The sequence below is a fragment of the Candida orthopsilosis genome (genome assembly GCF_000315875.1).
Source record: "Candida orthopsilosis Co 90-125, chromosome 4 draft sequence".
Taxonomy (NCBI): domain Eukaryota; kingdom Fungi; phylum Ascomycota; class Pichiomycetes; order Serinales; family Debaryomycetaceae; genus Lodderomyces; species Lodderomyces orthopsilosis.
The window spans coordinates 799501-822320 of record NC_018297.1 but is presented as its reverse complement, the minus strand read 5'-3'; the positions used below and the strand labels follow the sequence as shown (position 1 = coordinate 822320).

Sequence of the window (22820 nt, the reverse complement as noted above, 5' to 3'; positions counted from 1 at the left end):
GCATATCCCAATGGTGCAATTGAGATAACGATTGAATGAGGGAATGTTGTTGTCGAAGAAAAAGACGAGAAAAGAAGAAAAAGAGGTGCAAAGAGGGGTGGATTGTGATTTTTCTGATTTCCTGGTTTTTGTAAAGAAAAAAATTACACAGAGACGCGACATGTGTGAGAGGTGGTCGTGCGTTTTAACATTACCAACTGAGCTACGCAAATTATAATCAAAACTCAATTGAGTTAACATAGAGAGGGCTAAGTCATAAGCTTTGTAGATTTTTCCGCTTGGTATCTGCTACCCTCACAGCTTCTCCTTTTCGATTGCAGTTGGTAGCACCACGATTGATGTTAGTAATCTTTGTTTTATCACTAAACACAACATTACTTTTTTTTTACAACCAAAACATGAACCACTTTGCAACAAGCTATACTTAATTATGTATAGTGACAGGATTGGGACTGGACCCAATTCAAGTATAAAATTGAGTGACACTATAAACATGTGCAATCATCTACGACAAGATCTTCCTGGCTATGAGCTACGACAGAATCCACATTTCAGATCCCATTCAGAACCAGTTGGCAACACATCGAAAAATACAACACATTACAGACGTCCATTCACAGCTGATAACGAAATAACCCATGTTTCTGATAGTGAAGAAGATTTAGAGGTACTACCGTTGAGTACTACTTCACAATCGACGTTTCAAACAAAATTGAATTCGGTATTGCCTACTTTCACTATGGAAGAGGACTACTTGGACTACAATGGCAGTGGTACGGTACAATCTCAGTTGAGTAATGAAAATTTCCATTCTGTTGACTTTGTCCTGGGTGGTGACGAAAAGTACTTTTCCGGGGGTGGGATTGCAACACGAAAATTAAATCCCTGTTCATCGTTACTGGGTAATGATGGACTGCAAGGAAATGAAAGTGAGAGGGGAGTAAATGCAGACTATACAGGAGCCTCTAATGGCAGTGATGATGATGTGATTTTGATTGGTAGTGACCGGGTGATAACAGAGGACTGTTCAAGTGGTATCAACTCCGAGTTAGAGAGAAATATTGATCTTCATGAAGATGATACTACAGAGGAGTTGGAAAAGGCTGAAATGTTGAAAGACGTGGTTGACAGTAGAATTTTGAGTCCAATTCATGAGCAGAAATTTGATCCAAGTGAGATTGACAAATGTTCAACTCCTATCATTGATGAGACGATGATTAAAAGTGAAAAAAAGAGTGAAGTTTGTAGTGGTAAACTGGAGCTGGTCTCGAGTATTTGTGGTGGTTATGTAAAACTAGAACCTGATACATATACAGATGTGAAATTGACACGAGGTTACGTGGATCAAAAAGAATCAAACGAAAGCAAGAACATAAAGAATAGACTTGAAGTTAAACGAGAGCGTTCTAGGAGTGAGGCTGAGTCCGAAAGATCCAATGTGAAGCAAGTGAAGAAGGAGAGTTTAGCAAGAAAGTTCATGGTGTTGGAAACAAAAGATGAGGGTAAATCTACTGATGTGTGCATTGACGGGCAAGAAAGTGGTATGAAAAATGTGGGAGGACCCACTGCCATACATGATAACAAACAAGAGCATAGAACCAAAGACGAAAGAACTGACCTATCTCAATCCTCCCATGATTCACCTTCTTTGCGAGTTGGTGTCAAATCCCCGGATCAAGAGAATAAACAACAAGTAAATCCAATCCTTAAAAGAAAGAGAATTGCATCTAAACCACTTTCTGCCATTATCAACACTCCAAAAACAAGAGTTGGTTTATCTAAAAGAATCAAGGTGGAGCCTTTACATGAAAAAATCAAAAGAAAGAACTAATGATAGTATGTTTGGTTGGTGTTTGTAAGAAGTATATTGTTTCGGTTCGATTGGAGGTAATTTTGTATAAATTGTTAGTTGGCGTTGTTGTGTGTTATGTTCGTTTAATCGATATAGTCTTCAATTCTTGATGGCATGATCATGTGCATAAATCAGTGTGGCTACGAATAGATGCTTCGAAGTTAATCGTATCACCTTATAGAGGGAAGATATACTATAAAAATGGTATATAGTGATTGAGTCACGTGAAGTACTTTACTTGCAAGAAAAAAAAACCCATCACATGTTAAAACTTTTCTATTTTTTGATCTTCTTTTTCTCCTTTCTTTGCTAATTAACTATTCGGGACACTTGCATTGAGCGGTCATGCCGGTGCAGTCTATTATTAAAGAGACTGGCCCTAGTGTGGACGTACTCTCTAGCCCGATAAATCAAAGAAAAGAGGATTTATTGTAATCTTTTTTTCAATGAAGTGCTAATGTTCAGTTGTGATTTCAAAAATGAAATGAAATTTTGACTCTACGAGCTTTCATACATTTACGTACTCCAAGGAGTGTAGCTTATTAGTAAATCATTTAGAATATTTTGTCTGTTGTACCTGAGTCTTGACAGATTGTGCAAACGAGAGCCGTGTTCGACAATAAAGTCATTTTCAACTACCAAGTATTTTGGACGTTAGTTAGTCAAAGTCCCAAAGAGCCTGATAAAAGAGGGACATAAGAGTATCAACAACAACAAAGGTTTTACAACACAATTATTCCCTTTTTTATGACAATTTCTTTAACTTTTTGAACAACTTAATAATAATAATACAAAATAATTCTTTTTACTTTAAACTAAAAGTCACCACCATTGGTTTTTCTTTCTTATTTTTACATCTTTTGCAATAATCCTTCTTTTCATCAAATTTAGCAAACATGTTACTTGAAATTGATGAGTTGGAGGACCTTCTGGAGTCACTCTCCTTTTTTCTTCCAAAAATCGACATAATTTGTATTCTCAAAACGGCTTTAATTAGCTGAGGGCAATAACAAGAAAGGATATAAAATTCAAGCCTGTTTGGTTTTCTCTTTTGAATAAAAACCTGAAGTAACTTGTCAATTAAAATGCTTTTAGTCTGTTGGGTTGGGTTTGTGGGTCTGTGGGTCTGTGTGTGTTATTTAAACTTTCTGTTAATAACACATAATGGTGATTTTAACACTGAATAAATGGCAGACTAGGGTGAAAATTAAAATTATGTAGAAGTAATAATAGTAGTTGCTGAAGTTGTAAGTCCTTTTGAATGAACTTTAGACTGCAAAAGGTTGTATTGAAAAAAAAAAATTCTTCTTATATTTGAATAAATTATCCTTCTCCAACTGAATGAAGTTGAACCCCTCACGAAACTTTCTTATTAAAAAGCAAAGCTCTTTTTCCTTTTTCAAATGTACTTAAACACTGAGGTTGAAATATGAAAATCTGGTTGATTTGAATGAGAGAAAAGCAAAAGGACAAGGGGCAAGAATTTTCCCTCGAGAGATCTTTTTCAAATCTCTTTATATGTCAAAGAGGAAAAGTAAAAAAAAATAACAATAAACAACACAAAAAATAGAAAAACATAAACAACAAAAAAGTACATTTTAAAATTTTTTTGGTTGGGCTGAAATTAACCGCTGAGATTCAAATAAACAATAAACGAAACAATAAACAATAGCCACTTCATCAATCAATCAAAATTTAGCGCTTAGATGAGTGGTTTGTGTGTATAACAATAAACGCAGTTCTACTCTTTACTTGCTATATTGCCATTAGAGCTCATGAATTGATAGATTGTGAGCATGACCTCATCTCACATTAAACTTAATTAACCCACATCCAGCCAAAATATTTTTTTTAGTACTCTAGGTAGTGCGAGAATATGGAAGTTCAGCCGGGGGAATCGGGGGGGAGGGAAGAGTGGGAGTGGGGGTCGTTGTAATACGGGAATTAAAGCGTGTAGTCATGTGGTGTGCGTATAAAACATTTCGTCATGAGATATTAAAATTTTTTTTTCTGATTATTCCCTAATTAAGTTATTGTCATTAGTACACGATCTTTTCTTTAACTATGCGGGATTTAATTGATGGTCGTGTATGCATTGTAAAATGTAAGTAATTCCACCAAATACACGACCTTTGACTCTCTTTTCTCACATACGAACCAAACAATAATCAATTAATTTTTCCCCTAATTTTTAACTGTGCATTAGGGTTAGGGCTTACCTGTTGTTCCTGCAGTACGTACTCTTGTGACCCCTATTATTCAGGTCACTTTGTACATACGCATGCTAAACTAGTGTTGTGCAGTTTACTGTGTTGGGGAAATTGGCAGAACATACACTATGAATAACAAATTCATAACCAAAACATCTCAAAGCTTGGCTTAGAAAACACTAGAATCAATTGCGTCATGCCCTTTTGCAAAGGGATTGAACACGACTTTCTCTCTTACACGCTATCTCTCGGGCAATGTCATTTTGATGACCAAAGGTCTTATAAGCTTCACCTGTCAATTTCGTTTAGTTTCTTTTTCTTTCTTTTTCTTTTGCAAGAAACCGATATGCGTCATCGAGGTCTTTTGCAACAGATTGAGAAAAAGAAATTCTGAAACAACTCTTGGAATTCTATACCTTTGCCACCAAATGACCTTTTACATCTACTTACATCTTCACGTCATCCAATGAAGACCTTCAGAAAGTAAGTAGATGTAATGAAAGAGTATTCCAGTAGGAAATGCCATGGGTGTTTAGATATTTGGTACAATGGTATAGCAATAATTGTTATTTCATAGCAATTTTATGCAAAAAGTAAAATAAATTAAAATTCTAAAGTTTCGGTTGCAAAACTTACTTTTTATTCTTAGAGAAAAATAGATAGCTTCAAAATGGCAGATGATTAGTTCCATTGATGCATCAATTCACCTATTTGAACCTCTAATAAAAATGCTCATACTGAGGGGGTCTTATGTAAGAATAGGCAACAACACACACTTCTTTGTTTTAACAATTGGCAAAGAACTGTAGAATAAACTCAAAGACTCTACTGAAGCAACCTATCAATGTTTTACTCGATCAAGTTAACTAATCTTTGACAAACCAATAATGAGATTTTGCAAAAGAAAAAGACGTGAGAAAAATTGAAAAAAATAACGACAACTGCAGGGTTCGAACCTGCGCACGCAAAGCGCAATGCCTTAACCGCTTGCTTAGTAGCTTAGCAGGGCATCTCCTTAACCACTCGGACAAGTTGCCATTGGACAACTGAGCCATATGGCTGAATTGTTGGAGAAATTTATTTTAGAGGGTATACATTATATTAAAATTATATGATAAACCAGTGACATTCACATTTTTCTCACGTGGATGGTAATACTCACTTCGCAGTCAAAATACAATCATCAGAATAGTAGATCATTATTTCAGAGATTACTTAACTAAAGACATCATGTTGAATATGATTTCAATTTAACATCTCAGAAGTGATGGATAAGTCCCCATTTTGTTGCATCTTCTTCCAAGCGTCATTAAATTCAATCGCCAATTGAGTAAACAAAGTAGATGAAACTGATTCAATTGCCAATGCCGCTTCAACTAATTCGAAAACAACACAATGTAAAGGATGACAACATTTAAAAGTCATGGCAATTAGTTTGTCATGAGGGTTCCATCCAACAATTGCTGAAATTAAACTTTGTTTAGCAAATGATTTTAACATATATGTATTTCGAGGTGCTTCTTGAGAATAGCCTATATTTGTGTATTGTCTCAAGACGGATTTAGGAAAAATTGTGTTGTATGATGTACTTAGACCTACTTCAATGTTGTATAATTCTGATTTGATCAATTTGATGATTTTGTAAGGACCAATAAAGAAATCAGAGTTTAAAAATCGAAACTTTTTGAACATGCTGGATTGTTTACTTATTAACACGTAAATTGGCGGAGATGATAAAGGCGCTGTTGCCATTTCCATGAAGTTCGAAACATCTTTAACTCTGCTCTTCTCTTGCTTGACTGGTGAATCAACGACAGTCGATTTCGATGATATCAAATCCGTCTTTATTGAAGCAGACAGCCTAACCAGTAATGCTTGGGACTTTGCCTTTGATACTGGATTTTTGAGTGTTGGTAAACGTTTGATCTCTACAACTTGTCTCTTGGAACCAGCTAACTTTAAAGTCCTTCTTACTCTGAAATTTTCATTTTTTGGAAGTTGGCTCTTCTTGCAGTCCATTTTAGTTAATATTTGGCTCATGCATTGAACTCGTCACACTTGTAGTTGTAATTTCCTTGTCTTTAGCTAGTTTTGCAACACTTTTTCATACCTCCACGCTACCTGAAAGAAAACTCACATTTCTCTATTCCTCTAGAACTTTTTAAATGAATGCTAATTTATTGTTTCTCTATTCTATGCTACTCTATGCTATATGCCATGAATGACTACCCCCCATCCATGCCTTGGTTATTCTATTATACTTTTCAAACAGTTCGTCATCAACATTGACAGTCAATCCTCGAACTCCTTCTTCCATTGGATTTCCCACTGTATCATAAGCACAATAAAATTTCTTACCACTATGTTTCATCCTTTCAGACACAAGTTTCGACTGTTCAACCCAGGCTTCATTTGGCTCCTCAAAATTGTGCACGTACACAATACTTGTCAATGTTGGTGGTTTAATAATGTGTTCGATAAGTAATGGATTACGTGAAAGTTTTGTAACTTCATTGTAGTTAACTCGCGTCATTTCTGTCTTGTTGGGATCTTTTGGATCAAACAAATTATCCACCATTTCAGTATACTTTGTTACATATTTTTGTTCAAAAACGGACTTCATTGAATTGGTATACTGTAGTGAGTTTTGTAATTGATCTGAGGTAATATATAGAAGTGAAATATCATCAGTTTCTGACAATTGTGCCATTGATGAAGAGCAAATCTCGTACGAGTGTTTTGCATCTCGTGGTAAGTTTTGATCAGGAGTGTAAATACCAGCCATGACTGGGTAATTGTTGTTAAATATAACCTCTTGTCCTGAAACTTCCTGTCCTATCCAAATCAAATCAGACATGGAATTATGAGTGAGTCTAAGTTTTAAGACATTGTAAAATTGCAAGTTAATTGTTATAAGTAACCCAGAGAGGCTTTTCAGCTTATTCATGACAATGGCACTTGTATCAATAATGTTTCGAAACAGATGCTTATAGAACCTCGATGTTGCAAGTGACGAATCAGGACTTGTCAAATTAAAAAATTTAACCTCATCAGAATTGGGTTGTAGATGATGTTTAACTAGGGAAGTAACTTCATGAAATCCAGGAGTAAACTTTTCTCGATCTAGGTAAGGGCGTGATCTGAAAAAGAATCGTCCACTTGCTTTATATCTGGGGTTATGAAATAATTTTTCGAGATTATTTAAAGGAATTGCATTTTCTGTCAATAAAACCACTTCACCAAAGGTGCTAAAGATCAAACTCAATGTGGAAAGGAATACCCCACCTTTTTTTGATTTCAAAAATGGAAATTTGTCCAATTCCAATGTCAGCTTCAAATCGACAAACGAAATTTGTTGTGCAAAAGACGACGAGTTTCTTGCCGCAGTTACAATCTTTGTTTTTTCACCATCAGAAAGCGACAAGTATGCAATTTCAATTGGTAATTTATTCTCGAGAGCAATCAATGAATTGAGTAAGCGACATACATTTTCCACTTGTTTTGATTGTGTAGGGATCACAATACCTTGACCTTCATTTGCAACCAATGATTGTGTAACACAGCCTTGAAACTCACTCAGTTTCACTTCACCATCAGCAGTAGTAACCAAAGGTAGATTATTCGTTAACCAAGGGTACAACTTCTGCTGCACCTTTTCGCAATTGTCACTAGGATTTACTTCACTAGCGTAACATTTTCCAAAGACTTTCATATGTCCCAATTCATCATACATCTTCTTTTCCAAATCAGAATACTCTCGGGCAACTTCTGAAAACTCAAGAGCAATTTGTCTATCATATTCCTCCTTCCAATCCGAAGTCTTTTTGTATTTTTTCTTTTCCAGTCTTGTTCTATCTCTAATCCATTTTTTCCGTTTATATACATGAGGATCAGGTTTAAAACTATTCCAAAAATTGATATCAAATTCGGCATGCTTAGCACTTTTGAAATATAAATCACATTTATCTTTCAAAGGTAGGTTGATAAACCTTTGCGCTTTAGTGGGGACTGTCCATTGAGCAAAAATTGGATTTTTGAAATTGTTTCTGTTCCTAATTAAATCAAATTTGTGATTTGGTTTCACTTTTGGTGGTTCGATTGATCTGTTGTGATAGTAAAGCATGAGAACTATTGTGATCAATAAACATACTGATAATACCTGCTTTAGACGACTTTTGTATCTCATAATATGGTTCTCTTGCGCAACTTCTCAATGTAAAGCTATGTATAACTTTTCCTTCTCTTGTAAGTCGTACCTGATTTCTCGAGATGAAAAAAAATAAATTATGATTTTAAACTTCGCCCCAGACGCGGTCTAAAAAGAGTTTTTGTGTCGTCCCTGATCTCCAGGTCTAGACTTCACTCATTCGTGGCTAGACAATGCATACAAAACCAAAACATTTACAAGATATTGTTGGCTTAGAGAAATAACTACAAGCCTTGGCATTGCTGACCTTTTAATGCAAGTTGTCGAGATTTGATTCTACACGCAACAGCTGGAGCCTAGTTTTGCAATTTCTTTGCTAGCAGATCTACATGAATATAACAAGTGAAAATATGTTTGATGATAAATATCGGATTATAATATTAGATGAATATACAGTATATTTTCCTAATTATAAAAACGCATTTCAATTGCATTTTCAAATTTTACAGAAAAATTACAATTCGGCTGAGTTTGAAAACCAGTCTAAGTCTGAAATTGCAAAACGGTTTGGGGCTAAATTCAGAAAGGAGCAGTAACTCAGTCCTTCCAATATGCGTATGTCTTTCTAATCGAGGACTAACAGATTCGGATGCTGCCTGAGACCTCATAAAACATAGTACCCTGGCCATTTCAATTCTTTTCACAGCTCATATATATTGAGCATTTGTTAATAATAACTACTAATCTTGGCCCTAAGGGGAAACTTTCGACATTCTTAAAGCAAATCAAATCCAATTGTACACCATGATGACTGTAAGATGCCCAAGATTTCACGGGACAAATTAAATCTTGTCACTTGGACAGCATAAACAGACTACTTTCTTATTTTTTTGATCACATCTTTATTTATAGCCCCTGGGTAGACGTGTATTCTTTATCGTTGCTAGCGTGTCTCGAATTGAAGGGATTTCTTGAGTCAAAGCGAGTAGCGCAATGTAACACTTATCCTAAATACATGCATTTGGATATGGTACTACGTTGATCACAATGGTGTTTACTGTCCTTCTTCTTCAACTGGATGCAACTAATTCAATGCAGGTAGACTTCCGTATTGAATAACAGTCTAGGGTAATGTGAGCTCGTTAAACAAAGTACATCTTCACTTTTTTGGCGTAAGAATATCGTAATCAAATCCAGGTGCAACTTTGGTGCTTTGCTCTTTGATCCATTTCTCGTAATTCACTACAGAACTGTCTGTCTTTTGCTCATTTGCAATCATAGTCTTGTACTCGTCAATTTCATTCAGCCACTTATCAATGTCCTCTTTAGTAATGTTGAGATTCGGTGGAACAACGGTATGGGACAAAGTTGGCAAGAGCTTGCTATAATTGGTTCTCAATGATATTGCTTTTGGCGGCTGGTAGGAAGGATTTTTAATCAATGGCACTTGCTTAAGTATAGGATCAGCTAAAAAGGACAGTTAGTATATGTGCACTGAATTTGCGTTTGTTGAAACATACGTTTGTCGGTATCGTCCATGCTTTGCTGGAGAAAGAGATTAAAGTTGGGTTTATTTTTCGTCACAGTATATTTTGAATATCAACCACAATGCACATCTAATGTATCGATAACACTCTCAATTACCACCACTGGTATATTTCAACAGTATTCAACAACCAGTCCAAGATCCAATCTGACCAACAGCCACTAACTGACTGCTTTTCCCATAAAATCATCACTGACGGGGTTATCGGGAAAATCACCTATCTTTTTCATCTATCACGTGCAACTCGACAAGGATATAAATAAAAACACAATCCCCTCAACTTCTGAATGAATAAATACTATTCAAACTGAACACACGTACTTATACAAAATCATTTTCAGTTAATACACAATGGGATTAGACTATCCATCATTTATTCTATCAGCCCTTTGTGCCATTGGGGGTTTAATGGGCTATTTTCGGAAAGATTCAGTGCCATCATTGATTGGTGGATTAGGGGCATCGGCATTATATGGAATTGCCGGTTATATAATGAAGCAGAATGGTAGATATGGGGTTGAATTAGCATTGGGAGCTAGTATTATTTTGCTACTTGCAGGTTTAGCAAGATCTTTTTCCACCAGTTTTCAGAAACCTATCCCGCTTTTGTTGTTGGCTTTGGGTGCTTTGGCCGGTGGATTTTATTTCAAAAAGTTTAATCAGAATCAAAGAGCCCTCAGATGATGGATGCAGTAGCTTAAATGTTTGTTTGAAGAGGAGAGAGTTTTTAAGTACTTGAGGACATAATATACAAGCAGATTTACTTCCAAGTGACGCTCATTGATCCTATTTCCAAGACTCTACAAATAACTGCAAATTCTTTTCCAATATTCGTTATAACATTGACACATAATAAAATATACACTCATCTAAATAAATAAAAATAATGTAGATCCGAAGAACTGAAAATCATCAAAGCAATTGTAATGAATACAAGCAAATACAATCTCGTTTCTTTAATGTATCTTTAATGTATATGGATTACTGATATCCTTCTGTCAGCAGCCAACTCTTTGTTCTCATGGTTAATTGCTTGCAAGTTTGGTGACGAGACTGGTGATACATTTGGAATAACGTAAGGTTGATTAACTTCTGATGTAAGTACTAAGAATTGCATTGTTGTATTTAATGGAATTATGGTGTGTATCGAAAAAGATAGGGACGACTACAGCATTTTGAAGAAGTGGTTATTTGGTCTCATATTTATATTCTTTTAAAAGATAAATGGCGTGTGATGATGTTTTGTTTGTGAATTATGGAGATATAAGTCCGAAGTAAAATCAAAACGGTTATCACTTTCCATTTTTCATATTTTTGTGTGATTTGTGTGTATTAATTAAGTATGGGGAAAAATAATAATAAATAAATAAATTATAGTTTTTCCCCTATTACCGTAAGATTCACATGATACATACTTCGGAAACAAGGATACAACCACAATCACCCATCTTCAAGGCTTATGGCATGATTATTTGTAGCTATACTGTAACATTATCTTTTGCCACATAGATTTGTATAAACTAAATCACTATTCACAACCATCTGTAAGCTGAAATGTATTTCAAATAACCGAGCTTAAATGAGATTTGAGTCATTTAAAAAAATAAAATTGGAATTTTGTTTTATGGCTTATAGCTCATCCACACAAAAACGGAAAAACTCCGAAAATTATTGCCACATTTCTTTATCAATCCAAAATGATTTGCTGAGAGAGTCATGACGTAACTTTCTAAAACAGAAATACATACTCAATCGTACCGATTATTCTATGTTAGATTCACGGAGCTAAGAACTTCATAATCGGCGGTGTGTACTTGGTGAAAAAAAAAGAGGGGAAGATTACTCATCACAAACGGACCGCACCTATAGCATCGTATCTGTAGCTGCATTGTATCGGCATCATTTTTGTTTGATGCACAGAGGTTGTCCGAAATTTATGGCTCCAACGCGCATACTCCAATAAATTACGGTCGTCACCTTCTCTCGTTTTACGTTTACACTCCTCAAATGATGTATCTTCGTATAGAGTATACATCAAACACATCGTCACAACTACACAAACGTAAGCACGATCTCTCAACTACATATACTTCTTTATTTTGAAACTCTTTTAGATTATATTAATACAAAAGTGCTACTTAATCTAAGCAGAAGCTTCAACTTCAACAGCTTCAGTTTCAACAACTTCTTCTGGTTGTTGCTTGTAGTTTTTAACGTATGGAGCTGGGATAACTTCATCTTCATCCTTAGCTTCAGCGATCTTAACAGCATCTGGCAAAGCTCTTGGACCGAATCTATTAGCAGCTGGGTCCTTCATAATCTTAACCTTAACACCCAAGACACCTTGTCTCATCAAAACGTGTCTAATGGCAATATCAATGAAATCGTTGGTTGGTTGACCAGAGTGGATCATGAAACCATCAGCGTATTTTTGTGATTTAGCTCTAGCAGCTCTCAATTTACCGGAAATGACAACTTCAACACCCTTAGCACCTGCACCCATAGCAAATCTCAAAACACCGTAAGCAGCTCTTCTGATTGGCAAACCGTTCAATAATTTAGCCTTCAAAGCTTCAGCTTGAACAGCAGCTGACAAACCTCTTTCTTCAACTCTTTCAGCATAGATGGCAATACCTTCAGGTGACAATTTGAATCTCTTGACAATCAATGAGGTTAATTCATGAATTCTTCTACCTTGTTCACCCAAAACACCTTGAGTGTTTGAAGCTTTGACAATAACTTCCAATTTAGATGGAGTTTTTCTAACTTCAACACCAGCATAACCTTGTTCAGCTAATTCTCTGGTGAAGAACTCGTTTAATTCAGCGTAGAAGACACCGTCAGCTACTAATTTCTTCTTTTTGGATAAGATAGTTGGGTTGACCATTATTGATTTGATTCTATTTGGGGTGGAGTTGGAGTAAAATGTATTGAGATGGTTAAGGTTATTTTTCGTTTTCAGATTTTTCACTTTTGTCGAAGTCGCAAAAAAAAAAGAATATAGGGCTAAGCCCTAAAATAGATATCAAACACACAATATACACAACCTCTACACCAGTACTAACTTACTTTCTTTCATTATTATACAACAGTAATCATCTTTCTATGTATCAGTTGTCACCTACCCAGGCCCTTGCAGATTTGAACAATTCAACCCATGGTCCGTATCCTTGCCATTCTCTAGCTTGTGCGTGGGGGTACCATGAATTACTCTCTTTACGTGTAACTCTCTCTGGATGAGGCATCATAGCCAAAACTCTTCCATTTGCTGAGCTTATACCAGCAATAGCATCAGGTGATCCATTAGGATTAAATGGATAAGTTTGCGTTGGATTTCCGTAGTTATCAATGTAATGAATGACATCCAATTCAAAGTCCTTTTGATCTTCAGGTGATTTGAATTGAGCACGTCCTTCACCATGGGCTACAGCAATTGGCAATCTTGAACCTTTCATTGTTTGCAAAAAGATGGAGTTGTTGTTTTCGGATGGATCAACTTCAACCATGACAAATCTTGCCTCATATTGTTCCGACAAGTTACGTTCAAATGTGGGCCAGTGATCAGTTCCTGGAATCAATTCAGCAATCCTGCTGAAAAATTGACATCCATTACATGCACCAAATGCAAAAGTGTCAGTTCTATCTTGGAAAAACTTCTTGAACTCGTTTCTGGCATTTTCGTGGAACAATACTGACTTGGCCCATCCAGCACCAGCTCCTAAAACATCACCATACGAGAAACCACCACAAGCAGCCAATCCAACAAAATCATCCAAAGTGACTCTTCCTTCCAAAATATCGGACATGGTTACGTCATACACGTCAAACCCAGCCTGTTGGAAACTCCATGCCATTTCTTGCTGAGAATTGACACCTTGTTCTCTTAAGATGGCAACTTTTGGAGTTGTCTTGTATGATTTACGCTCTGCAGGATTGAATGTTAATTGATAGCTGATACCTGGGTCTTTGTCATCGGCAACAGCATCGTATTCCTGCTGGGATGTCACTGGATTATCTCTCATCTTTTGTATGTGGTGAGAAGTATTGCTCCACAATTGTTGCAAACGGGCACGTGTGGATGTGTAGATAGGTGCCCCGTTGTATGAAATATTGATGGCTTGATCATGGAAATTTGGTTTACCAATAACCTTGATGAACTTCCTATCCATGCCATGGTTGACAAAGATTTCCTTAAATTTGATCAAATCTTGCAACCTAATTTGGAAAACAGCACCTAACTCTTCATTAAACAACTCAGTAAATTGATCCTCTTCAGCGTCTAGTGAAATGTCCAATCCACATCTTCCAGCAAATGCCATTTCCAATACAGTGGCAAGTAAACCACCTTCAGATCTATCATGATATGCCAAAACAGGGAATTGTTTGTGTAACACAACCAATGATTGCAAGAACGCCTTTAACACAGCATTTGAGTGTACAGTTGGGGCGCTATCGCCAACCTCTTTGTAAACTTGAGCCAACGCAGAACCACCAAGAGATTTTTTATCCTTCACTGCCAAATCAACGAGTACCAAAACAGAGTCGTCAACATGCTGAAGTTGAGGAGTCCAAGTGTTGGAAGTGTTATCAACTGGAGCAAATGCAGTAATTGTCAATGCTAATGGTGCAGTGACTTCTTTGTCATCCCATTTCATTTTCATACTCATGGAATCTTTACCAACTGGGATTGAGACTCCTAATTCTGGACACAAGTCAAGACCGATAGCTTCAACAGCCTCATATAATTTAGCTCCCTCACCTGGGTGACTTGCAGCAGACATCCAGTTGGCTGACAATTTAACGTGCTCCAACGATGGGACATCAGCGGCAAATACATTCAACAAAGATTCAGCCACTGCCATTTTGGCTGAAGCACTAGCTGAAATCAAAGCCAAAGTAGGCTTCTCACCCATAGCCATAGCTTCACCTGTAGATAATACAGTTTCACCCAAGGATGTTGCAGTAACACCAACATCAGCTACTGGTACTTGCCAGGGTCCCACCATTTGGTCACGATCAACCAATCCAGTGATGAATCTATCACCAATAGTGATTAGGAAGGACTTTGATCCTACTGATGGCAATTGCAAAACACGATCAATCGACTCACTGATATCCAATTCATTGGTTTTGAAGGGCTTCAATTTCAAGTTTTCAGTAGTGGCAACACGCGACATTTTTGGTGGTTTACCAAACAATACCGACATTTCTAAATCAATAGGTGTACCCTTCAACAAAGAATCAGTCAAAACCAATCTTTGCTCTTCAGTAGCTTCACCAACGACAGCAAATGGTGCTCTTTCACGCTCACAAATTTTGGAAAACATTTCCAAATCTTCTTGCGCAACACCTAAAACATATCTCTCTTGAGATTCATTACACCAAATTTCCATTGGTGACATTCCGGGTTCCAATGACAAAATTGATCTTAACTCAAACTTGGCACCCAAATCATTATCATGAACCAATTCTGGCAAGGCGTTACTCAACCCACCAGCACCGACATCATGAATAGATTGAATTGGATTACCATCTGCACCTAATGAGACACATGCATCAATAACCTGTTGTGCTCTTCTTTGGATTTCTGGGTTACCTCTTTGAACAGAAGCAAAATCCAAATCTGCTGACCCCTCACCGGAACTGATAGATGAAGCAGCACCACCACCCAATCCAATCAACATAGATTGTCCACCCAAAACAATCAACTTCGCCCCTGGTGTGATTTTCTTGTTTTTTAAAGCCAATCCTGGTCTAATAGCACCCATACCACCAGCCAACATAATTGGCTTATGAAAACCTCTGATTTCAGTTTCGCCCTTGGCATTTTCAACCTCAGTAGTCAAGGTTCTAAAGTATCCATTGATTGCCGGTCTTCCGAATTCGTTGTTGAATGCAGCTGAACCAATCGGTGCTTCGATCATGATATCCAAAGAGCTGGCTATATGATTTGGCTTCCCAACATCTCTTTCCCATGGTTGTTTCAAAGTTGGAATGTTTAAATCAGATACAGTAAAACCAGATAATCCAGCTTTGGATTTAGAACCTCTTCCTACAGCACCTTCATCTCTAATTTCACCACCAGAACCAGTTGCTGCACCGGCAAATGGGGAAACAGCAGTTGGATGGTTATGAGTTTCAACTTTGACTAAAGTTTGGACACTTTCCTTGATTGACTTCCATTGTTTAGATTTAAAGTCTGGCGTAAACAAGTAACCTTCAGGTCCTTCAAATACAGCTGCATTATCAGAGTATGCAGATACTGTATACTGGGGGTTCTTTTCATGAGTGTTTCTGATCATCTTAAATAAAGATTTATCTTTCTTGACACCATCGATGGTCCAATCAGCATTGAAAATTTTGTGACGACAGTGCTCGGAATTAACTTGAGCAAACATAAACAATTCTACATCAGTAGGATTACGACCAATAACTTTAGTGAATGCATTAGTTAAGTAGTCAATTTCTCCTTGATCCAAAGCCAATCCCATTTCTTTGTTTGCTTGCAACAAGTTATCTTTGCTACTTAATAAATCAACTGTAACAAGTGGCTTAGGTTTGTGGTGAGCAAATAAATCGTTGTACTTGGGAATATCATCATTAACATAAAGCTTCTGAGTCATTCTGTCAAACACGGATGTTAAAATGTCACCAGATACAGTGAATGTTTCATTATCTCTTATTTTAAACAACAAAGACAAACCACGTTCTATTCTTTCAACAAAATCGCCCAATCCACAAATCTGAGCAATATCTGTTGCCTTTGAAGACCAAGGAGAAATAGTACCAGGTCTAGGTAAGACCTGAACAAAATTTTCAGCTCCCTTGGCTTGAGCTTCACCAGTGGATAACTTGATCAATTTAACGTTCAATGGATTTGATGTATCAACAGGATTATCATAAGTCAACAAAATCTTCAACAACTCCAATTGCTTTTCGTTCAATGGTTTCTTAAGGGAGACATAGTGAGTGTATTGACTAGCAACCTCTTCGATTGAGTTTAGTTTTTGGGACTTTTTCTCAATCTCTTGAATCAAATTATTGACTCTAAATGGAGACAACGCTTTTGGCCCTGGTAAAACTAGGAAGTTCGAACTCATTGTGTATTTTGTAATTCGAAGGTATGAGACTTGAGCTTATCGGTGTTATGTTGCCAAAAGTAGGCAGGTTGTGAGTGGAGCCGACTACTAAAATATAAATCAAGCAGAGTCAATTCCGAATATATTTTGTGAAAAAATTAAATGAGATGCGATTTTGTCACGCCGAGCACGTTCTGCATATAATGGCCAGTGACCAATTTGCAGCTTTCGTGAGTCACTATCAATTACACGGAACATTGACCAGTTGATAGCCGGTGATAGTGTTCTCTTGGGCTTGCAGTTGGCTGACTGAGTATTCAAATGACAGATAGACAAGGAGTGAGCGATGGTGAACATGAGTGAGTTTGCACAAAACAAATTCATTAGGATAACAACATCGTTAGTAGCATCGATGAAGACAAGCCTTGAAGTCTTCGATGATCTCAAAGTATCAGACAGCAGCCAAGTGTTTGAACCTAAGGGAGACCGCACTTGAAGCCATTGAAATCTAATGCATCTCCAATTTGTAATGTATCACCACCTGCTCCCGCTCCAGACGCACACAAAAAAAAGCACTTTCTTATCTCATCTCTTTCTGATAAACAAGTACATCATCAACACCAAAATGGCTCAGGGAAACTTGAAACTAAAGTCCAAGGGCCCAGCAAGAATAACAAAGAAACAGCAAAACCCCAAAAGAGCAGCTCCTAAAATCATCAAACCCAAAAAGCAAACCGCAAAAGAAGCACAGAAATTGACTAAAGTTCATCAAGGTCAATTGATGAAAAGTACTGAAAAGTTGATTGCTAGTAGAGTAGGTCATTTGGAATTATTGAAAGGAACAAGAAGGGAAATTGAAAAGGAAAACAAAGGTGACAAGAAAAAGAAATGAAGAGTGTTAAAGAGATATTGTCAAATTTTCCCCCAGCTGGAAGCTGGTTTCTGGAGAGAGATACTAAAGCTGCTGATATACAGGTAACTTTGGTTTCTGAAACTTCATTAGAGTCGAACAAGCAAGTTTTGTGTCTTCCACCACTCACTGCCCTTGATCCGGATACAGTCAAGACAAGAAAGCGCAGAAGAGAATAATCTTTTTATCTGTTTTTATTATACCTTTTATATAGACACCTATGTTGGAATTGATCTATACGATGCATCTTCAGCTTCCATTTCTAAACTCCTCCTCTTTATATCCTTTTCTTGAGATTTGACGAAACCGATTAATCCTGCACCAAACACGAATGTCAAGGCAACCAAAAGGAAGTTAATTGGTGAAGGGTTCATATGGAAATATTCCTTGGTGGTCTTATCCATTACTTGTTGCAAGATGTTACACAACCCACTGATTGCAATGATTGCTCCATAAACAGTTCCAAAATTGTCATACCCAAATACCTTTGCACAAAAATCTGACACTGCAGTGTAATAAAATGGACGATAAACAACAAGAACTATGATACCGGCATAGGTACCTGGAATCCAAGATAGCAATCCCATTACCCCGATGAATAACGACATTCCAGTTAGAATATACAATACAGTCAATGTAGACAAGTTATCCAATATAAGACCAATAAAAGGAATGGAACATATTCCACCCAATGGCAAAGCCAAGTCAAAGAAGTGGTTCACGGTTGTAGCAATCTCCTCATCACCTCCATACAAGTAAAACACTTGAGCTTTGATTGTTGCTACGAAAAAGTTTATACGCAACATTTGAATAGTGGTAAAGAATGTCATTAGGGAAAACCAAGGAGATTTCAATTGTTGTGATATTGAGTATCCATGCAAGACTCCAAACACACCACCAGAAGATGAGACCAACTTTGTATCGGCTTCTTGTTCATACGAGGACTTTATCGAATTGTAAGAAGCTCTTGATAACGTCGATGCTCTTCTGCTAACACCTGACGGCCTTCTCATCAAAAGAGCAGTTGTTTCAGTAATTGTCGGTTGATAAAGATCATCTCTTGCTGTAATTGCACTTTCGCGATCCTCGGGAAGTAATAAATCATCATCCAATGGTCTTCCAGTCTCATCAATACCTGTTTCAGCAATCTTTGCCAATGTCCCAACCGTCTTGTAAGAGTCCCTTGGCATGATAAACACTTGGCAAAGGAAGATGAATGCTGGTACAATCAAATACCCCGTGAAGAAGCTACTAACCGACAACTCACCAACACTGAAGTAATAGATTCTATAAATCAAGAATAATGCCGACGATGAGTCAAATGCACCTGTTAATAATGCCAAAATTAGACCCGAGTTTTTGGGAAAGCTATTTGCAAGTTGGAAACAACTAATGAACACAAATGGACCCCCTAAGGCTAACAAAGTGTAACCAATCAAATACCCATCAAGAAATGTCAAATTATTTGCGAATTTTAAACTCAACGATCCTAGCGCTATTATGAAAGATCCAATAATTCCCGTTATTTTTGGTCCATAAATGTCCAATATAGATCCAACAGGTAATGCACTAATATTTGTCATCATACAAGCAATTGTGAATAAAAAGTTTAATGATAAATCCTGATCAACACATTTGGTTTCTGTAGATTCTATGTCCACATCACATTTTGATTCATAGATATGCTGGGATATCAAAATTGGTTTCAATGCAGCAAACCCAAACACGGGACCAGCTGCTGCTAGACACCAAAGAATGGCGCAAGCTATTTGAATTAGCCTTGTTGTTAATGACGGAAGTTTTGACTTTGCTGTCATGTCGGAATGTAGTGGGGGTTATGAATGCAAAATGGTTAAGCGAACATGCAAGATTATGCGAGGTATCACTTATATAAGTAGATGTGATTTCGATCGGTGAATGTAATTCCAGAAAGAGATCTTGCTTTTGTTTATGGGAATCTCCGATGTCAAATTAATTTTTCAATTTTGTGTCTTAATTTCTTATCTTCAAGATTGCTTGAATATTGACAAAGAGTTTTATACAATTCTTATTGGCTAAGCTATACTACAATTATCTACGGCTTTGTTTCACTTTAAGAAGTTCCACATGGACCTCGTTTATTGAAATATACATCGAAATTCTCGGTTACGGCCGACATACACTCAAATCCGTGCACATTCAAAAAGTTAAAACGGCGATTTTTCCTCCTCGAAAGCTCGGTACCTGTTTTGTGATCTTGTGACGATTAGATATAAATGATGAATACATATGGCAATCATGTTGAGAACGATTATACCCCCTAATGCAAAAATAAATCTCATCCATGGTTTGTCATAGATGGGAGTGCTCTTCAGGTTTGAAGTTTCTGAAGAGTCTGAGTCAGATGACGAGGAGTCTTCCCTCTTGTCAAAATCGACTGTTGTTGTAGGGGTTTCAATTTTGTGATGTTGGGTCTTCTCAATTTCAGTGTCAATCGTTTGATCTTGCAACTTTTTGACGGCAGAGCCTTCTTGACCAACTGTCTCAGTGATGCTATTCACTAAATCAGTCTGTTTCCTATATTGGGCTGGATTGGCTTGATTGAATTGGTTTGTTTCTGTATTCAACGGATTTCTTGTCAAGTTGGTTGGATGAGGTAATGAGCAGCACGTATACATCGCTATACCAAAGAATAATAATGCTGCAAACACAACCCTTAGGTACTTTGCCTTTACAGTTTTGCAAGTAACATCATTGCCACTTATGTTGACGTTAATAGAATCCTTTTCTCCCATACTGCTTATTCCAACGTATTAATGTAAAATAGTATTTAATCTATCTCTTTCTTTCTCCCCTTGAATTCTATAAATGGAATTGTTAATGGCTATGTTTACAAAATGTACCAAATAGTATAAAATTGTAGATTTGCACACGACCACAATTTTTTTGACCACAAAAGCAAAACCATCGAAATTGATTTTTCACCTCATCAAAGCAGTGCCATACAGCTGTGAAAGCAAACACCAATATATCAACACACAACACAACTATAGTGGACTTACAATGTCAGGAGTTTTATTTGAAGATATGTTTGCAGTGGATTCCACTGATCCAGGTAGATACAATAGAGTGTGCAGAATAACGGGGCATTCATTGACGTCGAAAGATATCACCATTACATTGGATATAAATAGTGAGCTATTCCCAGTAAAAGAAAATGATTCATTAACGATAACTTTAGCTTCAACGCTAGGAAATGAAAGTTCAATGATCACATCAAATGGTTCATGGAGACCACCCAAACAAGGTGAAAGGTCATTGGCTGATGATTACGATTATGTCATGTATGGAACAGTTTACAAGTTTGAAGAGAATGCTGATAATGATAAGATGTCTGTATACATTTCATTCGGAGGGTTGTTGATGAGATTGGAAGGTGGTTACCGTTCTTTGAGTAACTTGAAACAAGAAAATGCATACATTTTGATACGTCATTACAACGATTTATAACCAAAACTGTATTATAGAGAATAAAAGGATTGTATTAGCGGAAGCAAATTGTAGTGTGAGAGTTGGTAAAGGTGGACTTTTGTCTGTTTTATATTCAAAGTTGACATCGTATATACATATTCTAGGTCGACCCTGGCCTTTTACATACATGAGTCTACACACCTATCCCATTTCAGATACTACCACTGTAGATTATCCAAAAATAGGATAAAACTCGTCGTATTTTTTCAAATAATATCCAGTTGATAACCCACCCAAAAATACCAATGCAAGCGGAATTGGTTTCTTGAAGCCAGTTGAAGCAGACCTAGATAAACCAGCAGCAAATAATAAAGAACTAGTACCTAATGCCAATTCAAGCCCGTAGTTGGCGTTTTGGTTCAACAAGTAGCCCGAAACTCCGTACAATGCCGAAACTCCCAAACCTGCAACTAAAGATGGTACTGAACCTTTACGGAAGTAACCCATCAAACCGCCAACGGCACAAAGTCCGGACAAAGTGAAAGCTGGATGATCTAATCCCATTGTTGTATAGTAATAGCTGATGTATTTGTATGGTATACGACAAAAGCAGCGCTGAAGGAATTGACGGGTTGATCACGTCTTAATTCCGGCTTGTTTTAATTTTTCTCCGCCGTCATGAAAAGTGCAGCACGTGATCACATAAAGAAAAGCGACTGATTTTCTTCTCACCCTCACACAATATGTTACTGGGCTTTTAATTGAATTAGAGTTACACAATGTAGCAGGTAATCTTACAAATACAGAAGAAAATGGTGTATTACCTATTTGTAGTCAGCCGACACTTGGTGAAAGTGGGCAAGTAGTAGATATCGAGAGAGATGAATCGGAATCATCATCTTATCACCAGATTTTACCAACCTTTAACCCACTTGCAATGGATTGTGTGCTCTGTAATCACTGCTATCATGCTTTTACTCTTGTATATAAAGAAAACAGGGTCATCTATTGATTTCGCAAGTTAACAAACTCAGCTTCCCCAACTCTGTCGAGTAAAATCTTAGTTCTATTAATTTGTTCTATATCTTTTCTACCAATAAGAAACACAGCTTTCAACGTGTGAGGGAATTTGGACAAACAAAAAAAATTTTCTATTTTTTCTTTTTCTGGCTTTTTGGAATCAAAAAAGCAAACGTTAAGTAAATAATAACGAATTAATAAATAAAGTGAGAGAAAATGACTCCACATAACAATATATAAAGTAGTAGAAGCTTTACTGATCCTTGTTATATCATTTTTCATCGCTTATGTTTGATCGATTCTCGATGTTCATCATTATACAATAAGAATATTACATTCTATACTGCATACAAGCCAATTTGTATGCAGAAAAATTCCAAAAATCATAATTTTTTTTCTCTTTCTTACTGTAACTAAATTAATATATGTATGTATGTTTGTGTATTGAAGGTTTAGTTGTTGGTTGATCAAGAGAGAGAATGAACACACACACATCCGCCCATTTGTCTTTCAATGGGAAAAGGAAAGTAAAGAAACTTAAACAACAAAAGTTGTAGCAACAAAGAAAAATTTAATCCATCAATCAACTCAACTTCCTTTACTTTA

At 36.7% G+C, this 22820-nt stretch overlaps 13 protein-coding genes and 1 non-coding gene across 14 annotated transcripts; 4 read left to right on the top strand and 10 right to left on the bottom strand. All coding sequences in view use genetic code 12, as the record gives it.

Moving 5' to 3' along the window:
* Positions 1-430: 430 nt before the first annotated feature.
* Positions 431-1831, top strand: CORT_0D04240 (hypothetical protein; the record flags this gene model as incomplete). The annotated part of the gene is made up of 1 exon (XM_003869350.1): positions 431-1831. The coding sequence occupies one exon, from the start codon at positions 431-433 to the stop codon at positions 1829-1831; it is 1401 nt and encodes a 466-aa protein (XP_003869399.1).
* A 3166-nt stretch (positions 1832-4997) lies between these two features.
* Positions 4998-5099, bottom strand: CORT_0_Ser(GCT)_58. Its single transcript has one exon. It is a non-coding gene (tRNA).
* Positions 5100-5307: 208 nt separating this feature from the next.
* CORT_0D04230 (hypothetical protein) lies at positions 5308-6102 on the bottom strand (the record flags this gene model as incomplete). Its single annotated transcript, XM_003869349.1, has 1 exon — positions 5308-6102. The coding sequence occupies one exon, from the start codon at positions 6100-6102 to the stop codon at positions 5308-5310; it is 795 nt and encodes a 264-aa protein (XP_003869398.1).
* Positions 6103-6265: 163 nt separating this feature from the next.
* CORT_0D04220 (Mnt4 mannosyltransferase) lies at positions 6266-8248 on the bottom strand (the record flags this gene model as incomplete). Its single annotated transcript, XM_003869348.1, has 1 exon — positions 6266-8248. The coding sequence occupies one exon, from the start codon at positions 8246-8248 to the stop codon at positions 6266-6268; it is 1983 nt and encodes a 660-aa protein (XP_003869397.1).
* Positions 8249-9368: 1120 nt separating this feature from the next.
* CORT_0D04210 (Mvb12 ESCRT-I complex subunit) lies at positions 9369-9748 on the bottom strand (the record flags this gene model as incomplete). Its single annotated transcript, XM_003869347.1, has 2 exons — positions 9369-9676; positions 9730-9748. 2 exons carry the CDS (start codon positions 9746-9748, stop codon positions 9369-9371), a joined length of 327 nt encoding a protein of 108 aa, XP_003869396.1.
* A 358-nt stretch (positions 9749-10106) lies between these two features.
* On the top strand, positions 10107-10439 carry CORT_0D04200 (hypothetical protein; the record flags this gene model as incomplete). Its single annotated transcript, XM_003869346.1, has 1 exon — positions 10107-10439. One exon carries the CDS (start codon positions 10107-10109, stop codon positions 10437-10439), a length of 333 nt encoding a protein of 110 aa, XP_003869395.1.
* A 283-nt stretch (positions 10440-10722) lies between these two features.
* Positions 10723-10872, bottom strand: CORT_0D04190 (hypothetical protein; the record flags this gene model as incomplete). Its single annotated transcript, XM_003869345.1, has 1 exon — positions 10723-10872. One exon carries the CDS (start codon positions 10870-10872, stop codon positions 10723-10725), a length of 150 nt encoding a protein of 49 aa, XP_003869394.1.
* Positions 10873-11898: 1026 nt separating this feature from the next.
* Positions 11899-12642, bottom strand: CORT_0D04180 (Rps3 ribosomal protein S3; the record flags this gene model as incomplete). Its single annotated transcript, XM_003869344.1, has 1 exon — positions 11899-12642. The coding sequence occupies one exon, from the start codon at positions 12640-12642 to the stop codon at positions 11899-11901; it is 744 nt and encodes a 247-aa protein (XP_003869393.1).
* A 223-nt stretch (positions 12643-12865) lies between these two features.
* On the bottom strand, positions 12866-16855 carry CORT_0D04170 (Ade6 5-Phosphoribosylformyl glycinamidine synthetase; the record flags this gene model as incomplete). The annotated part of the gene is made up of 1 exon (XM_003869343.1): positions 12866-16855. One exon carries the CDS (start codon positions 16853-16855, stop codon positions 12866-12868), a length of 3990 nt encoding a protein of 1329 aa, XP_003869392.1.
* A 490-nt stretch (positions 16856-17345) lies between these two features.
* CORT_0D04160 (nuclear protein) lies at positions 17346-17726 on the top strand (the record flags this gene model as incomplete). Its single annotated transcript, XM_003869342.1, has 1 exon — positions 17346-17726. One exon carries the CDS (start codon positions 17346-17348, stop codon positions 17724-17726), a length of 381 nt encoding a protein of 126 aa, XP_003869391.1.
* A 236-nt stretch (positions 17727-17962) lies between these two features.
* Positions 17963-19561, bottom strand: CORT_0D04150 (membrane transporter; the record flags this gene model as incomplete). The annotated part of the gene is made up of 1 exon (XM_003869341.1): positions 17963-19561. The coding sequence occupies one exon, from the start codon at positions 19559-19561 to the stop codon at positions 17963-17965; it is 1599 nt and encodes a 532-aa protein (XP_003869390.1).
* A 369-nt stretch (positions 19562-19930) lies between these two features.
* On the bottom strand, positions 19931-20518 carry CORT_0D04140 (hypothetical protein; the record flags this gene model as incomplete). The annotated part of the gene is made up of 1 exon (XM_003869340.1): positions 19931-20518. The coding sequence occupies one exon, from the start codon at positions 20516-20518 to the stop codon at positions 19931-19933; it is 588 nt and encodes a 195-aa protein (XP_003869389.1).
* A 268-nt stretch (positions 20519-20786) lies between these two features.
* Positions 20787-21233, top strand: CORT_0D04130 (Rpb8 subunit of RNA polymerases I, II, and III; the record flags this gene model as incomplete). The annotated part of the gene is made up of 1 exon (XM_003869339.1): positions 20787-21233. The coding sequence occupies one exon, from the start codon at positions 20787-20789 to the stop codon at positions 21231-21233; it is 447 nt and encodes a 148-aa protein (XP_003869388.1).
* Positions 21234-21425: 192 nt separating this feature from the next.
* On the bottom strand, positions 21426-21758 carry CORT_0D04120 (hypothetical protein; the record flags this gene model as incomplete). Its single annotated transcript, XM_003869338.1, has 1 exon — positions 21426-21758. One exon carries the CDS (start codon positions 21756-21758, stop codon positions 21426-21428), a length of 333 nt encoding a protein of 110 aa, XP_003869387.1.
* Positions 21759-22820: the final 1062 nt, after the last annotated feature.